General features: G+C 44.6%; 3 protein-coding genes and 1 long non-coding RNA gene across 7 annotated transcripts in view; 3 read left to right on the top strand and 1 right to left on the bottom strand.

Annotated features, from left to right (window-relative positions):
* LOC134102024 (cyclin-dependent kinase-like 5) overlaps positions 1 to 9,512 on the top strand; it is a 55,774-nt gene extending 46,262 nt beyond the window's left edge. Inside the window, exons 14-20 of the mRNA XM_062555972.1 lie at positions 325 to 432; positions 1,845 to 1,950; positions 2,121 to 2,247; positions 2,917 to 3,022; positions 3,607 to 3,729; positions 5,456 to 5,617; positions 6,934 to 9,512. Of these exons, the coding sequence (XP_062411956.1) occupies positions 325 to 432; positions 1,845 to 1,950; positions 2,121 to 2,247; positions 2,917 to 3,022; positions 3,607 to 3,729; positions 5,456 to 5,617; positions 6,934 to 7,329 (1,128 nt within the window). The 3' untranslated portion in view covers positions 7,330 to 9,512. The remainder of the gene's footprint in view (positions 1 to 324; positions 433 to 1,844; positions 1,951 to 2,120; positions 2,248 to 2,916; positions 3,023 to 3,606; positions 3,730 to 5,455; positions 5,618 to 6,933) is intronic.
* Positions 9,513 to 11,390: 1,878 nt separating this feature from the next.
* LOC134102461 (retinoschisin-like) lies at positions 11,391 to 15,125 on the bottom strand. The gene is made up of 5 exons (XM_062556560.1): positions 15,071 to 15,125; positions 13,885 to 14,097; positions 12,262 to 12,403; positions 11,841 to 12,036; positions 11,391 to 11,543 (listed from the first exon to the last, which is right to left on the bottom strand). Exons 1-5 carry the CDS (start codon positions 15,123 to 15,125, stop codon positions 11,391 to 11,393), a joined length of 759 nt encoding a protein of 252 aa, XP_062412544.1.
* Positions 15,126 to 15,678: 553 nt separating this feature from the next.
* On the top strand, positions 15,679 to 16,367 carry LOC134102190 (uncharacterized). Its single transcript, XR_009941493.1, has 2 exons — positions 15,679 to 16,021; positions 16,096 to 16,367. It is a non-coding gene; the product is annotated as an uncharacterized LOC134102190 (long non-coding RNA).
* A 3,805-nt stretch (positions 16,368 to 20,172) lies between these two features.
* LOC134102574 (AP-1 complex subunit sigma-2) overlaps positions 20,173 to 23,984 on the top strand; it is an 18,749-nt gene continuing 14,937 nt past the window's right edge. For all 4 annotated transcript variants that reach the window (XM_062556716.1, XM_062556717.1, XM_062556719.1 and 1 more), the window contains exons 1-2: positions 20,173 to 20,289; positions 21,487 to 21,665. In XM_062556716.1, the coding sequence (XP_062412700.1) occupies positions 20,287 to 20,289; positions 21,487 to 21,665 (182 nt within the window). In that variant the 5' untranslated portion in view covers positions 20,173 to 20,286. The remainder of the gene's footprint in view (positions 20,290 to 21,486; positions 21,666 to 23,984) is intronic.

The following is a 23,984-nucleotide window of genomic DNA, read 5'->3' as shown; positions in this document are numbered from 1 at the left end:
CATATATCTGTGCCTTTGCGCTTGTAATTTATCTATGCTCTCTCATGTTTTTTTGTTTGTATGTGTTTTCATGTTCACCTGTGTGTGTGTATATGTGTGCGAATGTGTATTTTATGTGTGTGTGTCTCTCCTGTGAGTTTGTGTCTGTCTGTGTCTGTGTGTCTGTGTCTGTGTCTGTGTCTGTGTCTGTGTCTGTGTCTGTGTCTGTGTCTGTGTCTGTGTCTGTGTCTGTGTCTGTGTCTGTGTCTGTGTCTGTGTTTGTGTGTGTGTGTACTCTGTGCTTGGGCTGCCGCTGCCGCCACTGCTTCATCTCTCCGCTGACAGAGCGAGCCGCCGCTCGCCTCCGACGCACCCCACTCGCGGCCCCTGATCAGGGACTCCACGCGGGACAACACCACCCCCTCCTTTCACGCCCCGCGCCAGAAGAGCGAGGTCCGGGTCACCTCACTCCTCCACCCTCCTCCCACCTGCCCGCACTCACCTCAATGTGCCTCTCTCTCCTCTCCGCTCTTTCTCTCTCTGTGTCTGTCTTTTTCATGACTTGCCCCCCCTTGACACACACACACACTCCCACATAATGTACACCCCATCTCTCTCTTTCTGTTTGTCTTTTTCATGACTTACTCCCCCCCGACACACACACACTCCCACATGTACACCCCATCTCTCTCTTTCTGTTTGTCTTTTTCATGACTTATACTGTATCACCCCTGACACACACACACTCACACATGATGTAAACCCCCCCATTTCTCTCTCTCTGTCTTTTTCATGACTTAACATCCCCCCCCGACACACTCACGCAGACAGTATACCCCCTGACACACACTCACGCACACTGTATCCCCCTCTCTGTCTCTCTCTCTGCTCTGCTCTTTGCTTAGCTGTTTTGTGCGCCTTGTTGATAGCTGAAACTGCAGTGTGATCACAAGTGTGATTACTATATCCCAGTTATCTAGAATACAGTGACAGGTGATATTGACAGTAAATGTGTGAATATGTTATGGTAAGGATAAGCTTCTTTAAAACTGGTGAGGCTGGCAGTGGAGGTGTGAATGTTATGGTAAGGGTCCTTTAAAACTGGTGATACTGGCAGTGAATGTGTGAATGTTATGGTAAGGGGTCAATTAAAATTGGTGATATGACAGTAAATGTGTGAATGTTATGGTAAGGGTCCTTTTAAACTGGTTATACTTCCAGTGGATGTGTGAATGTTATGGTGATAAAACTGGTGATACTTGCTGTGAATGTGTGAATGTTATGGTAAAGGGTCCTTTAAAACTGGTGATATGAGAGTGGATGTGTGAATATTATGGTAAGGGTCCTTTAAAGCTGGCCTACGTAAGAGTAATGTAGTGGAGAATACTGGAGGGGGAATCCCATCCCAGCCATGTGAGGTGGGCTCAGCACATTTCCCCTCATTCTTCTTTTGATCTCAGCTTCCCTTGACTTCATTATTAATTCACAAGAAAAAAAGAGTGTCTCCCCTGTCTCGTACTCTCCTTTCTCCCTTCTTCTGTACCCCCCCCCCCCCTCCCCCATGCCTACCTTTTCTGCTTCAAAGACACTGTAGCAAAAATACAAACACTTAGTACCTACTTACCAAGTTCATATGGTCAAGAAAAAAACGCATGCTTCTGGAACTACGCTACTACAAATGATGTAGTAATGAAAGCGCTCTGAAAGCATTTGGGTTTTTTATCTGACCGATGAGGCCACATGCTGCTCCATTGGCCAGCCTGTCTGTAGTTGAGAAACGGTAAGCAGCTGAGCAGCGTGTGTATGAGAGAGTGTGTGTGTGTGTGTGTGTGTGTGTGTCAGTATTTCATTCTCTGATGTCACAGGTGGGCATGTACCACGAGCAGCACCCCGAGGACACCGGCTCCTCGAAGGAGAACCGCATGATCTACAGCGAGTCCATGCCCCGCAGGGTGGGAAGCTTCTACAGGGGTGAGCGCACACACTCACACACACACACACACACACACACACACACACACATATTTTCTTTCCGGAACCTTCTTTTAATGGCCTTTTATATGAGCTGTTCCTTGAGCTGTCCCTCCTGTTGCTTGAGGCACGTTGTTATAATGTCCCCCCCCTGTCCGTTTCGGTCACAGTGCCCTCTCCTCGACCCGACAACTCCTTTCATGACAGCGGGAACCAGAATCGCGGGTCGGGGTTGACCGGAGGAGACAGCAGCTCCATGAGCAACCACGCCAAACGCCAGCCTGCCTTTGACCCCTGGTGAGTGGACAGCCCAACCCGCCAGACTCAGACATGTACAAGCACTAATATACGGTAGGGGCGTCCCTCTCTACTGCTCTAGAATGACTAGGCAGACAGACTTAAGTTAACACTATACTGTAGAGTGTTTGGTCTATGGACAGCATAGGAAAGGTATAGGGTGAAAGAGGTACTGTACTACTTAAAGATGGTCGGGGTTAAATGCACTTGGTGTGACCATGTTTTATTGAAAAGCCAGACTTGTGCTGTCTTGTGTTGTCTTGTGTTACACAGAGGAAATGTCATGAAAGGGGTTGCATGTAGAGATTAGCCCTTTACAGTTTTCACCCAAGCACTGTAGTATGTATTATTGGTAGTACTGCTAGTAACTAGTAGCATAAATATCAAATAGCTAGAAAGATATGGTAAGATTATGTGGGAGTGTGTGTAAGGTCTCAGTGGAAAAATGTAATGTCATTTATTGAGTGAAATGAAACTACATTGCTTACAAAAACAAGCATGGCAAAGTAAAGGTCCAACATGTCTATGAAGATTAATGGAATGTAAACAAAAGCGTACAAGAAAGTGCTGAGGAGGGATTCTGTGGGACTCTGATTTCCTCGGAGGGTTAGCTGGATCCCCCCCTTTGTCTCCCGTGCCAAGTGTGTGTTGTGTGTGTTATGTGTGCAGGACGGGACCGGAGGCTGTCAGCATGAACGCCCCTGAGCCATCCAAAGAGAAAGAGAAGCAGGGCTTCTTCAGAGCAATAAAGAAGAAGAAGAAGAAGTCCCAGACGGTGGGTACTCAGATGCATGTGTGTGTGTGTGTGTGTGTGTGTGTGTGTGTGTGTGTGTGTGTGTGTGTGTGTGTGTGTGTGTGTGTGTGTGTGTGTGTGTGTGTGTGTGTGTGTGTGTGTGTGTGTGTGTGTGTGTGTGTGTGTGTGTTTGTGTGTGTGTGCACAAGAGTGCAATGTGGGCGTGTGTTTTTTGTGTCTCTCATACAAGTCTGAGCAAGAATCAAATCAAAACGGCACATCTCAGAATGGGACAAAACGAGACAAGGAAAAACCCTCCAGTCACTCTCCCAACTCTTCCCACCGTTAGCCCAGCTTTACATCATTTAGCTTTCTGTGTGCTATCGTCTATTAGTCTACATGCTCTGTGTGTGTACTCTATGTGTGTGCGTTGTCTCAGTGTGTATGGTGTAAATTAGCAATACCACAGTGTACCCACCAGTCAGTAGCTGAAACATGCTTTACCCATGTCGTGTCAAGACCCCCCATGTGAGATGGAAAATTGTCTTGTTGTCTTGTTGTCTAGTTGTCCTGCAGCTTTGTTGTCCAAATGTCCCATCATGCATCTTGTGCCTCTTGTATTCCAGGCCGACGTCGTAGACGGACGGAGTCCCATCATCAAGAAATGTCTTTTCCCCCTGTTTAACTCAAAGAGTCACTTAAAGCATAACTCCTCTATGAAAGTGCTCCCTGTAGTGTCTTCACCGATGGTATATCTGGTCATTCATCAAAATCGCTGTTCCATTAACCTGCCCTAAATCAGTGCCGCCACGCCAGTCCAGTGCCATTGCATGCCACTAACATTATTAATCAACGTTATCTTTTCCCAAATCTTGCTGGCCAATTTTGTGTTGCAATATTTCCACCAGATCCATAACATGCTTCCCACTCCCCCCACTACAGACAGACAACTCTGGTAGCTTTCTGTCTCATATTGTCAGTACATAGGGCACTGCAACTCTAAGCAGCATTAGCCATGCCTGCTGTCAATGGATAAAGACCAGGTGCTTACCGAGAGCTTACCTCTCCGACTATACGTCTGTCTTTTGCCGGTGCACTCTCGGGGGGGTAAGCCTGTGTGGATCTGGCGGAGCATCTTTTTTCAGGGGCCATCCGGTGGTGTGGCAGGGTGGGTGGTGGTGACATCTCCACTGACTCCTCCAGCATGTGAGCAGAGGCCGGGGGTGGGTGGTGGGTGGTGGTGGTGGTGGGCGGTGGTTTCCATCTATTGATTGTCCACCCAGGACAAGGTTTGCATGACGCCAGAGCCCATTTGGAAGCCAGTGCCTGCTTACATACATTTTTGTTGTTGTTGTCTTTTTTTTTTTTTTTTTTTTTTTTAAAGCACAGAGTCCCGTTTGCTGCCTTCACAAACATGCAACATCTCACCAGAGAAGGGAGTGTCCTACTGCCACAGCAATGATCAGCCACTAAACAGCATCCCGAAATATCACTGATTACACGCTGAAGATCCAGTGTGCCGAGTCTTTTGCCAGATCAATTACTCATGAGTGACTAAATGGCCTCTTGGTCTAAGTGAATTATTTAGAAGAAGTGCAATCTCCGTGTTTACTTATTTTAGCCTCAGACAAGAGCCTACTGCACAAAATGGTATGGTTTTTAGGCTCGGGAGGAAAAAGACAAAAGTCTCGCCAATTACCAGGCTCCCTGCCCTCGTTTATCACCCAGCTGTGATCGACGATGGGAGGATGATGGGAAGGAAGGGCCTGAACGAGTGGCAACGGCCAGAATAGATTCATTCAGCCTCTCATGTTAATAACCCCCCCCCCCCCCCCCCCCGGCCTGAGATACTCTGTGAGACAGCAAGCTGCGGGGGGTGGATTGCCTTGTCTTTTGCTTAAATGGCAGAAAGAGACTGTTGTCAGATTGGAAATATATATATATATATATATATATATATATATATATATATATAATAGTCATTTTACTCTTCTCGCCGGATGATTTGGCCAAGTGCGATACCAGAGCGGAAAGCTTCAACAGATTGCCCACTCCTCCACGCGGTGACATTGAGAGTTTATATCCGCCCTCGAGAGGTCCCAGTACCAGTGCTGTTCCAGTTTTAGCGGCGGCACACGCTCAGTGCGTGTAATTGATTAACGATTAATTTCATTCCGCACCATTTCTGTCAGAATTCAGCAGCTCACTCAACCGTTTTGGAACGCCAAAGCAACCCAACACGTCTTCTAAATGGGAGTTAGTAGTGTGTCCGTAGTGTTGTTTTTCAGAGAACGAGCACACTACTAATGAGAATGAGCTAATGAGAACAAGACGACCATTGGCTGTGCTGTAGTGCCCTCTCCTCGTGGGCTATGGGGTATGTGGGGTTTGGGCTCTGACGCGGTCGGCTAAATCTGTGCTGCCATTGGTCCGCGTTGCATGTCTGTCTAATCTGTCTGTCGTCTGATTGGCCAGGTCCCGACTGATGGACCGGATCCTGTGGTCATGCAGAAGTCAGTCAGGTCATCCTCGCACCAAAGCAGCCGTCATCGGAACCGGACGCGAGACCGCGATCGGGATCGCAACCTGGACCAAGATGAGTGGAACATTGAGAAGATGACAGAACCTCCTCCTCAGGTACAGTGGCCGCTAACCTCTAAAGGAAAAAACAACATCTGACAGCAGAGCCTAACAGATAGAAGTTTATTCTAGAACAAATATGCCCAAAATCTGGCCTTGGTCTAGAAAAATCTGTCATGAATCTTGGCCATATCTGCCATGGAGCTTCCACAAACCTGCCATTGATAGCACCAGATCTGGCATTGGTAAGCCCAAATACGGCATAAATCCGACATAAATCTTGCCTGAATCAGGACCGCATCTGTCATGAATGTGCTGGATGTGGGCCAGATCGGTGCCGGAGTCGGCCCTCGTCCGTGAGCACTGGCTGCGCAGCGTGTCTGGGGAGCAGTGCCGGGGCCCTCCCCGCTCCTGTGTAAACAGCGAGCGATGACTAAGGTGTGGGCTGACTGTAGCGGAGACAGAGCCGCAGAGCTGGAGGTGGCTGAAAGAGCACTGTGTAGGAGTGTGTTCCTCTGGCTCCAGCGCTGTGCACACTCAAACACACACACGCACGGAAATGCATACATATACACACACACACAAATTGCATATACATATATGCACATGTATGTGCTCTCACACACACACACACACGCACACACACACACACACACACATACACACATGCAAATGCATATACACAAATGCACATCCACACACACACACACACACACACACACACACACACACACACACACACACACACACTCACACCCGGATACATACATAAACCTGAACCAGACTTTACAGCCTGAGAGACAGAGAGTATGTGTCAGCAGCATTGCGTGGCCAGCCGATACCTGATGATGGGGCTCTCATGGTGACAGACTCTGCTCTGCCCTCTCCTCAGCCAGTGCTCTTTGGGGAGTTGTTCTGTTGCTACAAGTAATGAATACGATGCTGAAAGCGTCCAAGTCAGTGGACTTTGTTTGGTTGAGAATGTCAGACTTGAGCACAGACATACAGTACACCAGTTGGCAGTGTTATAATTCGGGTATGTTTCTTCTCTCGATTGTGCCAACTAATTTGACATTTTAACATACAATATACACATCATACCACATCATGGAGACAGTGTCATGAATGTAATGGCATTTCATAATGAGGGATGGTTAGCTCGTTGATGAGGGCGACCATCTGCCTTGGTTATTTTGACCAAAATGCTCATGATACCTCAAAGTATGAGGAAAGATCCAAATGTATCAGCCTTGTTTATGTAAAGTGTCTGCAACAGTGAATATATTGTGTTAGGCCTGTCGTGAGTCACCGTAATGATTCCGTCCCAATTGGTTTCTCGCACACGTGTTTGTTTTCCCCTTGCTCCTGTTTAGAATCAGCCTCTCAGGTCCCTGAGGAAGCTCCTGCATCTGTCCAGCTCCTCGTCCAACCAGACTGTGCCCTCCGAACTGCGCTTCCAGGCACTGCCCAACCCGCCCTCCTCCAAGAGCGGGGGCTTCGCAGAGGCCCGCAGTGGCCACCAGGGGGGAGGTGGGGGAGGAGGAGGCGTCAGCGTGGGGGTCTCGTCGCAGTCCAAGAGCCGGCAGGCCGTCTACCCGCTCCCGGGGCAGCTGGAGTCCAGCTGGCACGCTTCGGCCCTGGGCCGCGCCGACGGGAACCCCTACCCCGACCAACTGGCCGCCCAGGGAGGCCAGAACGGCCACGGCTTCGGCCGGCCCCCTCGCTCGCGGATGCCAAACCTCAACGACCTGAAAGAAACAGCTCTTTAAGGGACAGAGCCATTATCTTACTCTCCCCACAGTGACCCCTGCTGTCTTGGATGACCATGACAGTATCCTATAGATTGCCTCTGAGCCACTGGTGGTATTGGGAAGCACTCATGCAGGGAAATGGTGGGTCTAATCAATGTCTTAATTTTTTTTAAGCTTCCATATTTGATAGAATTTGTAATATTATTTATGTATTATTCTTATTATAATTTTTGTTATAAAAATAAATATGATACAGATTATGAATATATGTACATGGCAATCTAAGATGTATAGTATAATTGTGAAAGCTTTAGTTTCTACATACATAATAGAGAGAAATATTGCATTATCCTGCATTATAGTTATATATTTCATTAAGAGTATTTAATGGTATGTGTATGCAGTATTTAAGTTTATGAGACATTATCACCAGAAATATACATACTTTGTGTTCTAGTCTGGCCTGTGCTCACTTCTGGGCAGATTAAGGCGGTCTGTCTGTAGATGTCCTCCCCCAGACTGGTCATCCAAACCGACCATGCGCTCTCCCTCTTACTGAGAACCCGTTCTTTTGATTATGACGCACAGCCACATGTACTGTGCTGGTTTGATTTTCTAAATTTGTGTGTAGGGCAGCCATTAATGAGAACATATCAAGGTCATCCTCTGCGTTTTCTACCTGATGTTCCAGTGATGCAGGAGTGGTGCTGTTGCATTCTAGAGCCACCCTTTGGCCAAAAATTGTAATTGCAAGATAAAGTATCATCCTCCCATTGTTGAGAGATATTTTAGTCCGTAATACCATTCGAATGTGTCCCTAGTCATCACTGTGGTTTCATTTGTCTTACGTCCACACGTCATAGATATGTAAGATACAGAGATATATTATTGTATTTTTAAGATGATAAGAGCTATGAATTATACGTGCTAATAAGATTATCTGTATAATGGATCCAAGTTATTATTCTGTTGTAAAGCAATCAGATGGTATTTAAACATATGACAAAAAGTATGAGAATATTAACAAATTTATAGCTAGGCAATTTGTAAATTCTATCAACCTTAAAATTGTAAAGGGCGCTGCTACAGAGATAGATGCTCATAATTTGTGTTTATTTTGTAATATCTTAGACATCTGGGATGGCATTCCCCAAATTTAGAGTACCGTAACACATTTGATCACAAGAGCTCGCTTTTTTCTGTACTAGTCCCACTTAGTTTATTTGAGACCAGCAGAATGCCTACCAGTTACCAACAGTGATGGTCACAACAGATCCCTTAGGCAGGGCTTTTTCTTACGTCTCTGGTCAGGTTTACAGCAGCTCATGCTGAGAGGAAGTTAGGTACAGCAGTTATCCCACCAGCGTGCTAAAGCCTTTAGCATCATATCAGTCTGTGGCCGAGGGCATCCGCAGTCAGATGGAAGGACTCTGCACCTGGAATGGAGTTATCCCAATGGTTAAGTTCTAAAAACAAACAAACAAACAAACAAACAAACAAGCAAAACAAAGGCTACACAGTGTAGCCTGGCAAAAACAACAAATCTCACTTTGTGATCCTTAATAGTGCACTTTACATGAACATGCTCAGATAATGGACTTTTCCATCCCTCCCAGTCTGTGGTCAGAGCTCAGCTGAGTGTGTGATGATTATCTATCAAAAAAGGGTGTTTGGGGGTTTGGTGTGTGTGTGTGTGGGGAGGGGGGGTCTCTCATAGCCAGATCCCATGGCTATCTGCAATCAAACTTTTGTATTGTATTTTTTTGTCTGGTATAGAACATAATCAGTATACATATAGTATATCCCAGATCAACTTCAAAAAAATGTGATGACAGTACATACTGCAAAACCACCCGTCACTGACTTTACGTAATGGAATGAATGTTTTATTTGGGATTTTAAAACATGTATTATATTAATACCAATGTGAGAACATGTATTTGGTAATATTTATAAAAATGATTTATCCACAATGAAATGAAAACAGGTATTGAAACCTTTGTTGTTTTATTATATGAAGACACAGACATGACCTAGTAGCATACCGGTAGATTTTTAACGTACAGTATGGTCTGTTGCAACAGTTCCCTTGTTTTCATTGGTATATTATCAGCAACCTGGCTATACAGCAATGTTTATATTTACATCTGTTACTGACAGTGACTCTCAATAAAACCTGCAATATATAGTACTGACCCAGACATGTGTGCCACTGTGAAAAAGCTTGTTTTTCTTTGCCACACCATCCCTCACTATCTTTGGAGGTCATTTGGGGTACATAGTTTCATCCTTATGTTTTACATCATTAATTAAAGCAATGCACACAATGTAGTTATTTTGCCTTTTAAATAACAGCTCCAAATTCTGATTCTACACAGGCTCACAGTACAAAGAATGGAGTCTCTTGACATTGTCGATGCATGCCCGAAATGCCTGGTACTGCGTTATGAAACATTGTTGTGGGGTTAGGAGCGTGGCAGGGGAATTCCTACAATGTGTTTCTTTAAACACACATATCTCCTTCATATAGTCAGAATGCAGCCAACCCGACCCCTTTTTGCAGTTGTCCTACACAGAGGACCTTTTGTCTAGCGGAGCCAATTAGCATCTATAACACTGTTACTGTAACGATAAATATTCATGTTCAGCTGCCGCCCAGGGCTGAACATTAATGAGATAGCTTAGGGGGCTCTTGCATGGCTGCCATTTAAAAAGCAGGTTCACACATCACCCGCTATGATAATAGCTGCTCCATGTTTGTGCATGTGTGCTATGTGGCGTTACAGGCTGTTTGTTTGACTAACCTCTGCCATGCTAAAGGATTATAAATGCTTAGCGTTCTCAGCAACAATGGCATCCATCCATACAGTATGTCAGCACTCAGGACTGATGGATGCAGACAGGTGCAGAAGGTATTGAAATCAAGTCCGTTAGTCAGTCAGTCAGTCTGTCAGTGTCCACCTACAGCACATCATTTAAAAACTATTGGTTCAGGTTTGCCACAGAGTCACTTTTAATTTACTGACCCAGTGGGGAGAGAGTCTGCAGTCACCTGATTGTTTGATCGTATATTAAAAAGGTGGGTTGTTCATGCACTGTTCACCCAGTATGGAAGTAGGGTGAACATTTACAGTAGATGTCCTTAATAAAAAAAAAAACCCTGAAGATTAGTTCAAAGACAGTTCAAACTCTGGAATTATATTACTATTTAAACCCTTAACAGACTACACACCACAGCCAGCTTACTAAAATCGCCATTCAATTCTGTTACAGCACATTCAGTATTTAGGATAGAGAAGAATCACCGTTGAAGATCAAGTGTGTGGATCATGTTGGTTTATTGAAGGACATGACTGCCCTTGAATAGTAATCACTTGTACACTCACAGAAAAGTATAAAATAGACACCACCACTTTGCAGGAAAACAGAAGAGGTTTAGCTCTATTTCACCACAGCGCATCAGAGCAGAAATCACATACACAGTACAGACCACGTATCGGACGCAAACACACATCCACACACATTCACATACAAACACATCCACACACTCACAGACACACACACACACTCACGCACACACACACATGCACATGCTTGATGACGCACACACAAATAGGGCACACACAGAGAACAACACACATAAAGCTACAGTACAGTCTGTCCACCCTATCCTTCACTTGGCCTTGTTCATTAAATGTATAGCACCTGCGTGTTCTATCTGCCAAAGTGTCTCATCACTTTTATCCAGGTTATCCGGTTTATCCACGGGTTACACAAAGCCAAGATAACTAACATTGTACATTCTCCTAACGGAACTTCAATGCTTCACTTCCCCCATCTAAAAGCTCTTTTTAACCCAGCACATCACAAAATGGTGTCGTCACCATTGGCCGCATGTTTTTAGAGTAACAAACCAAAAAAAAAGTAGTATTGGACAGGTATTGGACAGGTGGGAACACAAAGAAGGTGGAAAAGGGGACACGATTAGCTGTTAGCACTAACTCTTTCTGTGGGGAATGGAGGAGAGTAAGGTAAATAATCAGGTCTGGTTGACCAGGGCCTCAGAAGCTTCCGGAAGCTCAAGCGCACTTGTTGAGGCACATGAGCAGCTCCATGCGGATGGCGATGCGCGTGTGCCAGCCCAGGGGCAGCAGGCGGATGTAGCGCGCTACGATTGGTGGACGCAGGAAGTTCTGCACCATCGAGGACCTGTCTGCGTTCCCATAGAACACCTGGTAAAGCAGGAAGAAGCCATGAGAACACCATAAGAACTCCCCACCATCCCTTCACCAAACCTGCAGAACAGTCTCCTGATTCTTTTATTTGCCAGGAATATACAAGGCTCATGTGTGTGATCTATTATTGTGGATGATGAAAGGATATCAATGATGATTTCACAGGTTGGAAAGTACAGAATATAGAGCAATGATAACAACAGATGATTGTACCGCCAGTACTTTGAATTAAACAATGAATTGAGTCACTACAGGAAAGCGGTCACTGTTTAACTTCCTCAACAACAACCTCACCCTGTTGTTCCCTGTCGTGTCCTTGTAGTAGATCCAGTTAAGGTTCTCATCTGTGCGGTACTGGACGCTGTACTTGGTTATCCACTCGTCCGCATCACAGCGGCCCTGGGTCAGGATGCCAGAAATCACGCCCACTTCCTTTAGGTCAATCTGGAGCCATTGGTTGGTGTCCTGGTACTTTGAAAGCCACGCACACCTTGGAAAAGAAAAGTTGGCCTTTAGATTTGAATGTAAATTTGCCATGTGTATTTCCACTTTGATCAAAACAGTCCACACTAGATATGCATAGGTTATCTAAATTTATCTGCCAGTTCCCGACCTTAGCCTGAACCTGACCTTAATTTCCTTAGTGTCCCTGATGCCCCTGTAATGTGGAAGTCCATTAGCTCAGTTGGCCTACAGTGTAAGTGGTGGCACTCACCCATAGCCTTGGCTGTTGAGACGAGCCTTTTCAGGAGTCCAGGAAGAGAACCAGCCGATGTACTGCTCTTGCTTGCTGCAGCTGATTTGATCGGAAGTCACGGCGCCGGACTCGAAGCCAAGGGCTTGATGGTAGGGACACTCTGAAGTAATAAAAATATAAAAACATTGTCATTATTCTTTAGGTACAGTATATCATTCAAATCATATCAGATTCAGAATTCAGATTTTTCTTCAGAAGTTTTCACTTCTTTGTGCAATTCGGTGCTCTGGTGACATGCATGTTGTCATGTCATGGCAAGTGGGATTTGGAGTGCTTCCTCTAAATGCTATTTAGAGACAGCATGTGGTCCACGTATCAGCTGGGTGGCTGGGTGTTACATACAAGAGACAGTTGAACTGCCATGAAATTCAGCTCAGCTGTACTTAGTATTACCAGTGGTCATGGCAAAGAAAGCTGATTCGCTGAAAGCTATTCGGTTTTGAACTTGAACTTGAACTTGTTTTAACGGGCTAGTAGTCAGTCACATGTCTTGAAAAACCAAAGATATTGGCAACTATTGATTTGCTTTGTATTCCCTCAGGCTTATCCTGCAACTACAACACAATAAAAACAATTGCTGATTTGTTATCTTTTATATGACTACACAGCAAAAATCATGCACGACGCCGATAATTCATTAATCTCTCATGTTCCCCTCGCTTCATTCTAATCAAGTTATCAGAGAGCAGGTGGTGAGGGGGTGAACCAGAAACATTTTTTGAGAGCCGTTTGCTCTTCACGTGGGTTCTCGTGCCAGCCTTCTTTCTGTCCCTTTCTTTTTGGGATTGGGAGAAGGACAGGCCCTATTTTCAGCCCTGTAATCTGTGCATCACATTGCTGCACAAGTAATGAGCTTAGCTGCTGGCACCCAGCCTCTCTGCCATGCTGTCTTCTTGCTTTATTTCCCCCACATCTTGTCTCCTCAATGCTTTTATTCCGACCCCTCTTTATCAGCCCTACTCATCCAATGACCTGTTGAGAGGCATATTTGGATTATAGATTATATATTATAGATTATAGAGGCCGGGGGCTCAGAGTATCTTGGCAGTGTCCATCGTCAAGCTCGTTTGCCATGTTCCCTTTGGTGAACCACTGTGCACATAGCTATTATCCATCCATTACATTACGATGCCTCAGCTTAAGCAGCGGGGTTGTTTTAGTGCATGAATGTCAGAGCACAGACAAATGCTAATACCAGGTAATGGTATATGTGCATATTTGACTCATGGAAGAATGGTGGCTGCACAAAGGCGCATTAGGCTACTCACAAATGGCATGTTGCCATAGACCTTTTGAAGTTCGCCTACAAAAACGACCCAAAGCTAGCATCTTTGCCCATATAAGGAGATCTGGATTTCCTTAAATAGGCAAAGATCGATGGTACCCGGTTCTCCTTACATGGGCATGACAGCTTGGGGTTCTTTTTGTAGGTGAACTTCAGAGGTCTATATTACCATCCCATCTGTTGCTTACCGCAGCATGACCAAGCGGGCAGGCTGCAGACGGCCGGCTTGCCTAGATTGGCTTAAGTAGGCCAAGATCACTCACTCACTCACTTTCTCACGCCAAGGGCTCACTCACCTGGCATGCATTCCAGGAAGTAACGGGAGGGTAGGGGCGGAGCCACTGTGGTGATGGGTGCGAAGGTGGGGATCCCGGACGGGGAGCCCCCCTCGCAGTCACACGTGCAGGCCCTTCCTGTCCAAGTCTCGATGGACTCCTCTTCTTGAATATCCGTCTCCTCTTGCTCTTCTTCCTGCTCTGGTTCCGGTTCCTGTTCCTGTTCCTCCTGCTCTTCCTCCTGTAACACACACAAACCCACGTAATCAAGGATGACTACTAGGCCTCAAGCGAGTAAGTCAGCAGGTGCTAGAACAGGAGTGTGGTTACTATGTGGAGAGAGAGCAAAGGGATAAATGGCTCTTACCTCCTGAGTGTTAACTCCAATTAACGCTGTGCCGGTAAGTAGAATGCATGTAAGGACAGTTAGAAAGATGGACTGAACCAATGACATACCAACATGACAAGCACTTTTTAACCAGACGTCACAAGAGCACCATCTGGCAATGAGACATTTACTTTTTCTTTTACAAACAAAAAACTCTTGATATACACTTCATATTATCAAGCAATGTCCATGAATATACATATATAATAATAATTCTGCACTGAATTCTGCATACAAACTGAGAAGACACATATCAACCCCGCCCCCCCCCCCACACACACACACACACACCAGGGATGGAAATTAGTACCAGCCACCAGCCAAATGCTGGTAAAAATGTGAGAGTGGCTGGTAGATTTCAGACACAAAGTCATATTTTAACATTGAGTGGCTGGTTAATTTCATCAGAAATCTGCTATTGGCTGATAGATTGTCACATTTTCAAATTTTAATTTCCACCCCTGACACACACACACACACACACAGAGAGACACACAAACAGACACACACACAATAACTTTCCACTGAAAACTACTTGTGACATTGCTTACTTAAACAGTCACAGATAATCTTGTTTAATCACATTACAGGGCGAAAATCACATAAAACACCAAACACAAATTCCGCAAACTGCAGACCCACTACTTTACCGAAGTGGAGACCTATGGACAGTAATACCAAAAAGAGGAGCAGAGAGCAAAAGAGTTTGCACAGATCCATTCAGGTCTATCTTATGGCCATCCTTATAGGCCAAAGTTGAGCCTCTGCACCCACTTACGCCACTGACGTGAGGATCACTGCACAGATGGGTACACATACCTTGAGTTAAGAGCAGGATAGCCAACAGAGCCACTCGTCTTGTCTTGATCTTCATGGTTGCCCCACGCCTGAATGCAGCAGGACTAGCGCTGAGGGCTGAGGCGAGCGCACTGGATTAGAATAATCCACAGAGCTCCCATTGCCTCACTTAATACCCTTTATCTCTCAATACAACCACACCCAAAGCTGCTCATCTACAATTTGGCCAATCTAGAGCAGAATAACCTCACGATGAAAAGATCACCACAGAGATTAATGATATGCTGATTGTCTGATTTTGGGAACAGTCCGTTTCTGATATTTTCGCCAGGTCATAGATGCTGAGTGGAAAGCAGTGCTACCATGGTAAGGATTGGGGACAACAGTGCAGAATTATTTGCCTTTGACATTTCCAATCCAGCTGTTTGGCAATCTGACATGACAAACCAAATTTTGATGATATGTTTCTAGAGGGTTGTGTGTGATATATGAATAATAAAAACACATTTTTCAAACTTGTAATTTTCTGCAAATCATTTTAGATTAAGTAGCCTAGTCATACATCTTTCTCGCCCATTTTAGTTGCCAAGAGTGATATGTTTATGATGACAGATTATAGGCCTACGTGCAAAGTGAACGGAAGTTGAGGAGGCATCCCTTTTGCCACCTGCCAGCAATCTCCCATGATGAAGTGGGCTAATCATCTCAAAATGATAACACCTGCTGTTTTCATAACGATAGGCTGATAAAGCTCACACTCAGGCCTATTGCACGAGAAGACGCATTGGCGACACACGAATCGCTCTAAAACGCAGGACGGTCTTTTTTCTTGAACTTTCTTTTTTGCTCAGCTAAACTCCAACAATGAAGACCCAGTGGTCAAAACAATCTAAGCAGTCCAGCAAACTGAAGAAACGTGACAAGAAGCGGACACGGGCGTTTTCAAACTACATCTATAAGCTTCAGAAGGAGGTCAGTTGAAATAATTCGTAAACGTTCTCTGTGTGATCGGCGGTTAGTTTAAAATGATTTCTCTTTTAAAACAGGGTAGCCATCCGAACTTGGACGTCGCGGCGCTCCTGCCTAAAAGAGAATCTTCATGTGTTACTGATCTGGTCGGCGCTGAAGCGGCCCGGCTGTCGAAGTTCAACAAGCGCAGTGCCATCACGCAGCGAGAGGTTCTCTCGGCGCTACAACGACTTCAGTGGGGGAAGGAGGATCACACCACCCGAACATGAGATTTTTATGTATTTATTTTTATGTTTCAGTGATGTTAAATGTATTTAGTGTTCAATAAACGTGTACATTTCTTTTAAAAGCTTTGGTGAATTTCCTAAGTCTAGGACTTGGTAGGCTATGGAGTCAAAACCTTGTCCATAGGATGGTTTGGTCTATGATCTTTGGATTTGGTTGTCTTGTACATCTAATTGGGTTTCTGAGGACTTGACCAGGTGTCTCTGTCCTCATGGTCAGTGCCTGTCTTCCAAGTGCAAGTGTAGCCAAATGACCTGTCCATCAGCTGCTCTTTCATGGCTACATGCATCCTCCTTTCCCTGTTTTTGCCCAAGGTAATCTGACTGCATACTCTCACCACATGCCTTTGTCCTTTTAAAAAACTTGGTTGAACAAAGTAAAGGTTCATTAGGGCCTGGGCTATAACCACTGTATTTAAAGACCTTCCAGTCTGTTGTGGGGGGATATGTGACTGTTGCTTAGCAACCTGATGTGATCCTACTAGCACTGCCTCTGGAAGACCCATTTCTGATTTTGCAGCTGCCTGGATGTAAAAATAACAGCTTTTATCCGTCATTCATTATTTATTCTTTTTTTCCTCTCTTCCTAGTCCCTAGAAGCTGAAAACTCCCTGCATAGCAAGAGCAAAAAAAAAAAAAGACTGCGGGTCTTTTGAGTTTGCCATGCTGCCAGTAAGGAATTTCACCCAGGTCTCGAGAGATATCATAGTCAAGGTCAGAGATCCGATCAGATCAAACCAATGCAGGTGGCATTTGACTGTAAATGTCTACATAGATAGGCCTACTAGATACTGGTGCAATGGTTTGTAACAGGGAGGTACAGTAACTACAATAACCCAAAGTATTGTTATTTACCCTGAACCCTGAGGGAATTATACTGTATGAAGGCCTTTGTAAATGGTGGCTGGAAAAGATTCTGTATTGGACATTTAGCAAATTTTGTCAGTCATTTTTGATACCTTTAATTTTTTGCTGAGCTTTGGTTACTTCATTTTAGAAAGTAGTAATACTACTGTACAACACAGGATAACCTTGAAAAACAAACTTTAGACCATGAAATTTTAGCATGTGGTGAAAAAATCTGTGAAATCTGCATCTGTGAAAAATAATCTGTAAAAATAAAATGAAAACTCTTTGGGACATACGTACTACAAAGTGAATCAAGGGGCATATTGGTACTTGGGGCATTTTGTTTGCCAATTTAGTTAGTGGTGTTAAGTACTGCCACACATAACAAAGCAGTTCAGTGACTTAAATTCAGATGGATTAACGTTCTCAACTGATGAAAAAAACTGATGGATTTGAATCGAAAAACAAAGACAATATTTATGATTTATGATTTAGGCTGTTTTTAGGGTCGTTTCATTTAAGGAGGGATACACCATGTGCTTGTGCTTTCAGGTCATAGGGAGACTTCCTGTGAAAGCTTGTCACGGGTTGTCATGGTGTGTGAGAGCTGCTAATAGCAGCCGTTTAGTTTCACCATTCAGCATGTCAGGGCCCTCTTAATGTCAGGCTAAGCACACTCTGCCTTTGACAGTTGTTCTGATTGCATGTGTGTTCACTCTCCTGTGTGACCCATGCATGTAGTCTACAGTAATTGTATGTGCAAGTACAGTACATATAGAAATATTTGAATACACACAACTGAACACACATTTCAATAACATTTCAAGATAAGTTGAAATTCAAATAAGGATTTATTTCAATATGGTGTAGTGAGTGTGTATTTTAAATGCATTTTCCTATAATAGTTATTAATGCTTGACAATATATTCAACTTTAACTTTTAAATCTAGTATTGTAAAATGTATATGTGATACGATCTATAATTGGGTATGACAGGAGGAATGAAGACTCTGAGGTCATATTCCAAGTTTGTGGTGTTATTGACAAACTGAGTCGGTAAGTTGCCTTAGTAGATGGTGACCTACCAAAAAGAAGAGACTCGTGGGTTTGTTTTGGTATGGAGGCTGAAGCCAAAGGCTCTTCCATGAGGTTTAACACTTATTCAGAGATAAATGGTTGTCAGAACCACACAATTGGAATTGGGACATTAACCGCCTTGATAACCGGAGATTAACCGGAGTCAAATTCCTTGTTTGTTTACGCAAACCTGGCCTATAAAGCTGATTCTGATTCTGATAACAGGTTTTTGAGGACTAATGTGCGGACACTTCCATCTAGTGGATAAAGTGGTGGAGTAACATCCTGCAGGGTCTCTCTTATTATTATGGTCTATAATGGGTCAGCAGGCTCCTTCACTCACACACACACACACACACACACACACACATTTTTATGCACCAAACAACAAATCGAAACAGTGACATGGTAGGCTAAACAGCGAAAAAGTGGATAATTGTTGCAAAAAAACAAACAAACAAAAATACAGAGTTGAGATTCCAAAACATTGACCCCCCCCCCCCCCCCCCCCCCCCCCCCCCCGGACAATTGCACCAACCTATTCCCCTATTTTCAAAAGTAATACTGCAGTTACACTTAAGTACATAGACATATTCTACTGCTCTTCATACTATTCATCCTGCTCGTATACAGTTGTTCTTGCTACTCTTATAATGTTACTGTTTCAGTACTACAATGGTACTGTTACCACACTGCACATAGCTGTACTGTACATATCTGTCTATATGCATATGTATTCAGTTTTTCTTATGATGTATTCTACTAATACACTGCATATATTTACATTATTCTTACTACTATTATAATAATACTGCTACTACATCGCACATTATCTGTACATGTTGTTCATACTTAGTTCATATTAGCCATATTAGCCAAAAAAGTATATATTCTATTCTATTCTATTTATTTTTGCTCTTCTAAGGTTAATAGGCTACACTGCATATATTTATATTGCTCTAAAGCACCTTTTGTAAACTGTCTACTGTCTACACACTGCACTATATTCCTGTGGTCTATGCACCACCTGTCTGCTACTTTATATAATACATTGCACTTTTCTGCTTTTTGATCTTCTGGTTAGTCGCAAACTGCATTTCGTTGTCTTTGCCCTTGTACTCTGCACAATGACAATAAAGTTGATCTAATCGAATCTGATCTAAAACATTTTCCATTTTGCATTGTCGAATATCTTGTCCTCTAAAGGGACAGAAGGGGGCGTTCTCGTTCTGCACATCGCTTCTGTGATCACCATGAAGTTCATCCTTCCTCAAGTCAGTCTGGGTACGTGCATGCGTAAAATGCGTAATAGGCTACATATGTCTAATGTTATTGAGAAATCAATAACATGTAGATGGTTCTCCTCTAATTGGCCTCAGTCCGCACAGAAGTGAGAACTGGTAAATTTTTGAAATGTAGAACATCTCTAATGTAATTAACCCCTGACCGGACATAACTGTTCTATAAACTCATATGTGCAATGTCATCTTATCACAAAGGACATTATACTGACCACTTTCCTCTTCTGAATAATGATGGATCGTGTTCATGGCAGGTCACATTAAAGTGCTACAGGACATAGTTGTTGGTACAAAAATAATACAAGACAATACAGTGTTTGTTGTCAACATATGAATATCGTCGCTTATTATGTTGTTCGGAATCTAATTTTAGTGACAAAGTATTATCAGAATGCTATTATAATTGTTGGTCCTTACTGTGTTTTCTTTAGAAACCATGAGGCTTATTGAAATGACATTGCGACTGACAGAAATTAGACTGACATTTACTACAGCGAATCATGACCATATACTCAATCCTAGGCGAGTATAGGCGGGGATAACGGCAAGACTTGACCAATGAATATTTTTAAAGTAATCCTTAAACCAATGAGGAAATAACGGCCAAATGACGGTCCAGGGTAGCTCAGTCTCAGATACAAAACCGAAGGAAACCCTGAGACAGGAATACACCGAATACAAGAACTCAGAAATCAGCGTGAGCACCACGTTGGGTATGCGCTCTTAATTTACCTGGGAAGACTGTCGTTAAAGGTCCATGGTGAGTACCTTCAGAATTCAGACCTTTGTAAACACGAATATGATTTTTTGGAGCTTATGCTGAACTGTCGCACGCTGCTGTCTGTCAAAAGTGGTGATTTACACTTGACGTCGTCTCCTCACGTTTCTTACCGTCTCGGTGTGGTGTAATTAGCTATAAACTAGTTAACTGAATAAACTTGAAAGTAAACATGGTAGATCAGGATATAGCCTACCTCGACATTGTATTTTACTACTAAGCCTGAACTACATCGAGCGCTTGTGACACCAACACCGACCAGGTTACTGTTGGGTTCTAAGTTGAGGTGTTATTAGTGTAACGACCGGGCTGGTACAATTGTGTAATCCCTCATTTGTAAACAGTCAAGTGATGCTGGTAACTGGGCACGAGTGCAGTTTTTTTTTTACTTCGTATCAACATGCCGTGTGTGTACTGTGTCTACACAGTCCAAGATGCGGTCTCTAGCCAAGGCAATGAACAGATCATTCACGTTCTGAATTCGAGCGTGTTAAACATTGCCAATGAGTCTCCCTGCCCATTCTATATATGCTGCTACAGTGTTGTGAGACACAGTCTTCGCCGATGTCGCCCCTCCACTCCCTGTGAGAGCAGAGTGAAGAATTTATTTGTTTTATTGTTATCAAAGTGTTTTATGATGGGGTTATAATGTCAGTTAGTATCCAGGTCAACATTTATCCTTAGAGTGCATGTATCCTTGGATAACATTATCGATCCTGTAGAGGTCGGGAAGCTCTTCTGTTATAGGTTAGCCTAATTCATTCTAGTCTGTGTTTTTGGGTGCTATCATTCACAGCCACATTTTGGGATGGAAAAGAATCCTGTGTTTTTTTATTCTCTATGCCCCCCACCGTTTCAACCAACACCACCACCACCACCACCACTACCACCATTTCTCCTTTGTGTGGATGTGTTTGTGTTTGTGTGTGCATCTCCTAAATCTCGTGTCTTCTTCTGTTTATGTTTGAATGCTGCCACGTCCCCCTGATCAACTTTGACCCCGGCCGTCCCTTTCCATTCTGTTGCCCTCTTGTCTGTGACTGTGTCCGGTTATTCCCCCGCCGGTCCCCGTCTCCCTCCCTGTCCCGGTTCCGTCACAATAACTGCCCCTGCCGTCTCCCCTGTCATCTCCCCATCCCTGTCCCTGCCCTGTTCCTCTCTCTCTCTCTCTCTCCCCAGATGCAGTTCATGCTGCTGTTCAGTCGACAGGGCAAGCTGAGGCTGCAGAAGTGGTATGTGCCCCTGTCTGACAAGGAGAAGAAGAAGATCACCCGGGAGCTGGTGCAGACCGTGCTGGCGCGCAAGCCCAAGATGTGCAGCTTCCTGGAATGGCGAGACCTCAAGATTGTTTACAAAAGGTTGGTGTGGCTGATCTGTTTTGGTTACGCATGCCTAAAGTGTCAGTGGAGTTGCAAAAAGGCAGGAGAGGAGAACAGTGCACCTGTGTGTTGATCAAGTTTGTTTTGTTAGTCCTATTGCCCTGTCAACGTATTACTGTTGAATTCTGCAAAGCTAACATATGCAAGAACACAACATGTTGCCAGCCTTCTCATAAAGTCAGGGGAAATACATTAGCTTTGAAGAGCTTTCAGTATAACTTGCGTGTGCAGTGTCACCTGTTTCTACTGTAGTATTGCAGTGAGGGTGTGACATTTTAACCAAGAATCGCTAGAACCTCCCTCTTTTTTGTTTTCTCTTAGTCTTTCATGTTACTGACGGAGTGTGAGGCAGCATACTCAGGCCGTTGAGAGTTAAGCTGGGGTTAAAAGAAAAGATGAAAGCAGTGGCACGCCTGGATTGCTAGGGGGAAAAAAAGAGAGAGAGAGAACATTATTCTCGCCTCATTATCCACAGTTGCCGTGCCAACCAATGGGTTGGGACTCTTCATGTGGGCTGAGCCACCGTGACCCATACACCGTGGCACCACACAGCAACCGGCCTGCCAATCAAGCGGGTGACCGCACTCTGCCAAACAACAACCAGCCTCAGCTCATGCACATGGATGTGGCTCGATTGGTGGCGCGTTAGTGTTTTTTTTCCTTAAACACCTGGTGTTAGGTTAGCGATCCAGGTGTCAACAACACCCGTGTCTTTTAGACATGTGATCAGTTTCTGCACTGAATTAGATGCTGCCTTCACACTTGCAATGTCATTGTGTATTCTGTGAGGCCTGCAGTGCTTTCTACAGTACGTTGCTGCATTTTCTCATGGGTGTTATTTCTTTGATTTAAAAAGGTGTGCTAGAGGACACAGCCGTCAAGGGTGTTTCCGTTCTCTGTTACTCACAAGAAATTTAATCAGGAACTAGAGCATCAGAAATCCAAGGAGAGACGCTGGGGTCACCTTAGGCCGAGAGTGGCAACGAATGTAAAACAAGCTCCCCCTTTTTTGCCGGAGCCACTCGAAACAGACCCACAACAGACAAACGTGCTCCGAGCTGCCTGCATCCTCAACGGAGCTTGGGGAGAGACATGCAGACCCCCCTTCCCCCAGAGCTACAGTCACGGCGATGGCGGTAAATTAGTACTGACCTTTCGCGGCACATAAAAAAACATGCTCATATGTGCTCGTCATTGTTTGCCAAGCTAATCCTCATTAGCTTCCTGCCACATTAAATAAGACAGACGTGCTTGGCAAGCTAATGGAGTGGCAGAGGCGTGTTTGTCATTCGAAGAGCGCAGCGTTTTTGGGTGGAGCGTCCTGGCTGTTATCGCCGCGCCACGGTCGGGTGGAGACTGCGCGGAGTGCACTGACTCTCGAGCCCCCTCGCGGCACGTCCCTTTGGCAGGTAAAGTCTGTAACACAGACGTCGCCACAACATTTTCAGTGACAGGTCTGCTGCACTCGGGCCAAGAGGACGCTCCGACTGGCGTGATTTATGAGCGCGAGAGAGGAAAAAGCAGCAGGAGGAAAAAAAGGGAGAATTCTTTCTTCACAGATGATGGAGACGTACAGAGAGAGAGAAGGAGAGTGAGAGAGAGAGAGGACTGTAGAAACTGAACATCAGAAAGACAAAACTGCAGCTGGGGGAATAGGACTGAGCAGAAGAGAAATCCATAAAGAGCGCCCAGGAGTAACAGAGAATCCTGGCCACCCCTGCTCAAGGGCCCCTGGTTGCAATGCCCAGTGCTCAATTATAAACAGATTTGCTCGGATGCGACATTCTGTCAGCGCGGTAATCAAGACCTCCGCCAGCTGAACCCCCCCCCCAACCTCCTCATTTCCATAACACAGTCCGTTGCTTCTCATTTCAGGGCTTCATGAGGTTGAACAGCACTCTTGAGTCTCAGTAAGAGTCACAGGCCAGAGTTTAGTCTCTAAGCACGTACTTGGCAGACTTGACAAGCGCTAACCTTTTGACCCGCTTTGCTTACTACTCGCCAGCCAGTCGAGTGCTCGCACTCTTATCCAGACAGTTGTGTAAGAGAGATTCGAATCTCAACAGCATATAGATCCTCTTTTGTGACGAGAGCGAGGTCTTTTAGCGACGCGTTTAGATAGTTTAGCTAGTTTTTGCCTTGTTGCTGTGTGTGCCGCATACCAGAATATGCCTCTAAAGCTTTAGATGGTGATTATGGAATTGGAGCAGTTGTGTTGTGGGGCTAAACCCTCAACAATGAAATGAGATTACGGAGTTGTTTTCTATAAACTGCTTAGGCTTGCAATCAAATCGGGTC

Source organism: Sardina pilchardus, chromosome 15 (assembly GCF_963854185.1).
Source record: "Sardina pilchardus chromosome 15, fSarPil1.1, whole genome shotgun sequence".
NCBI classification, from domain to species: Eukaryota; Metazoa; Chordata; class Actinopteri; order Clupeiformes; family Clupeidae; genus Sardina; species Sardina pilchardus.
The sequence above is the reverse complement of the archived record's forward strand: the minus strand, read 5'-3'. Positions and strand labels throughout refer to the sequence as shown.

Coding starts and splice junctions, on each gene's coding strand:
- LOC134102461 (XM_062556560.1), bottom strand. CDS start 15,125: ATGAAGATCAAGACAAGACGAGTGGCTCTGTTGGCTATCCTGCTCTTA. Junction 14,098..15,070: donor TATCCTGCTCTTAACTCAAG/GTATGTGTACCC, acceptor TACAGGAGGAAG/AGCAGGAGGAACAGGAACAG. Junction 12,404..13,884: donor CTTCCTGGAATGCATGCCAG/GTGAGTGAGCCC, acceptor TTATTACTTCAG/AGTGTCCCTACCATCAAGCC.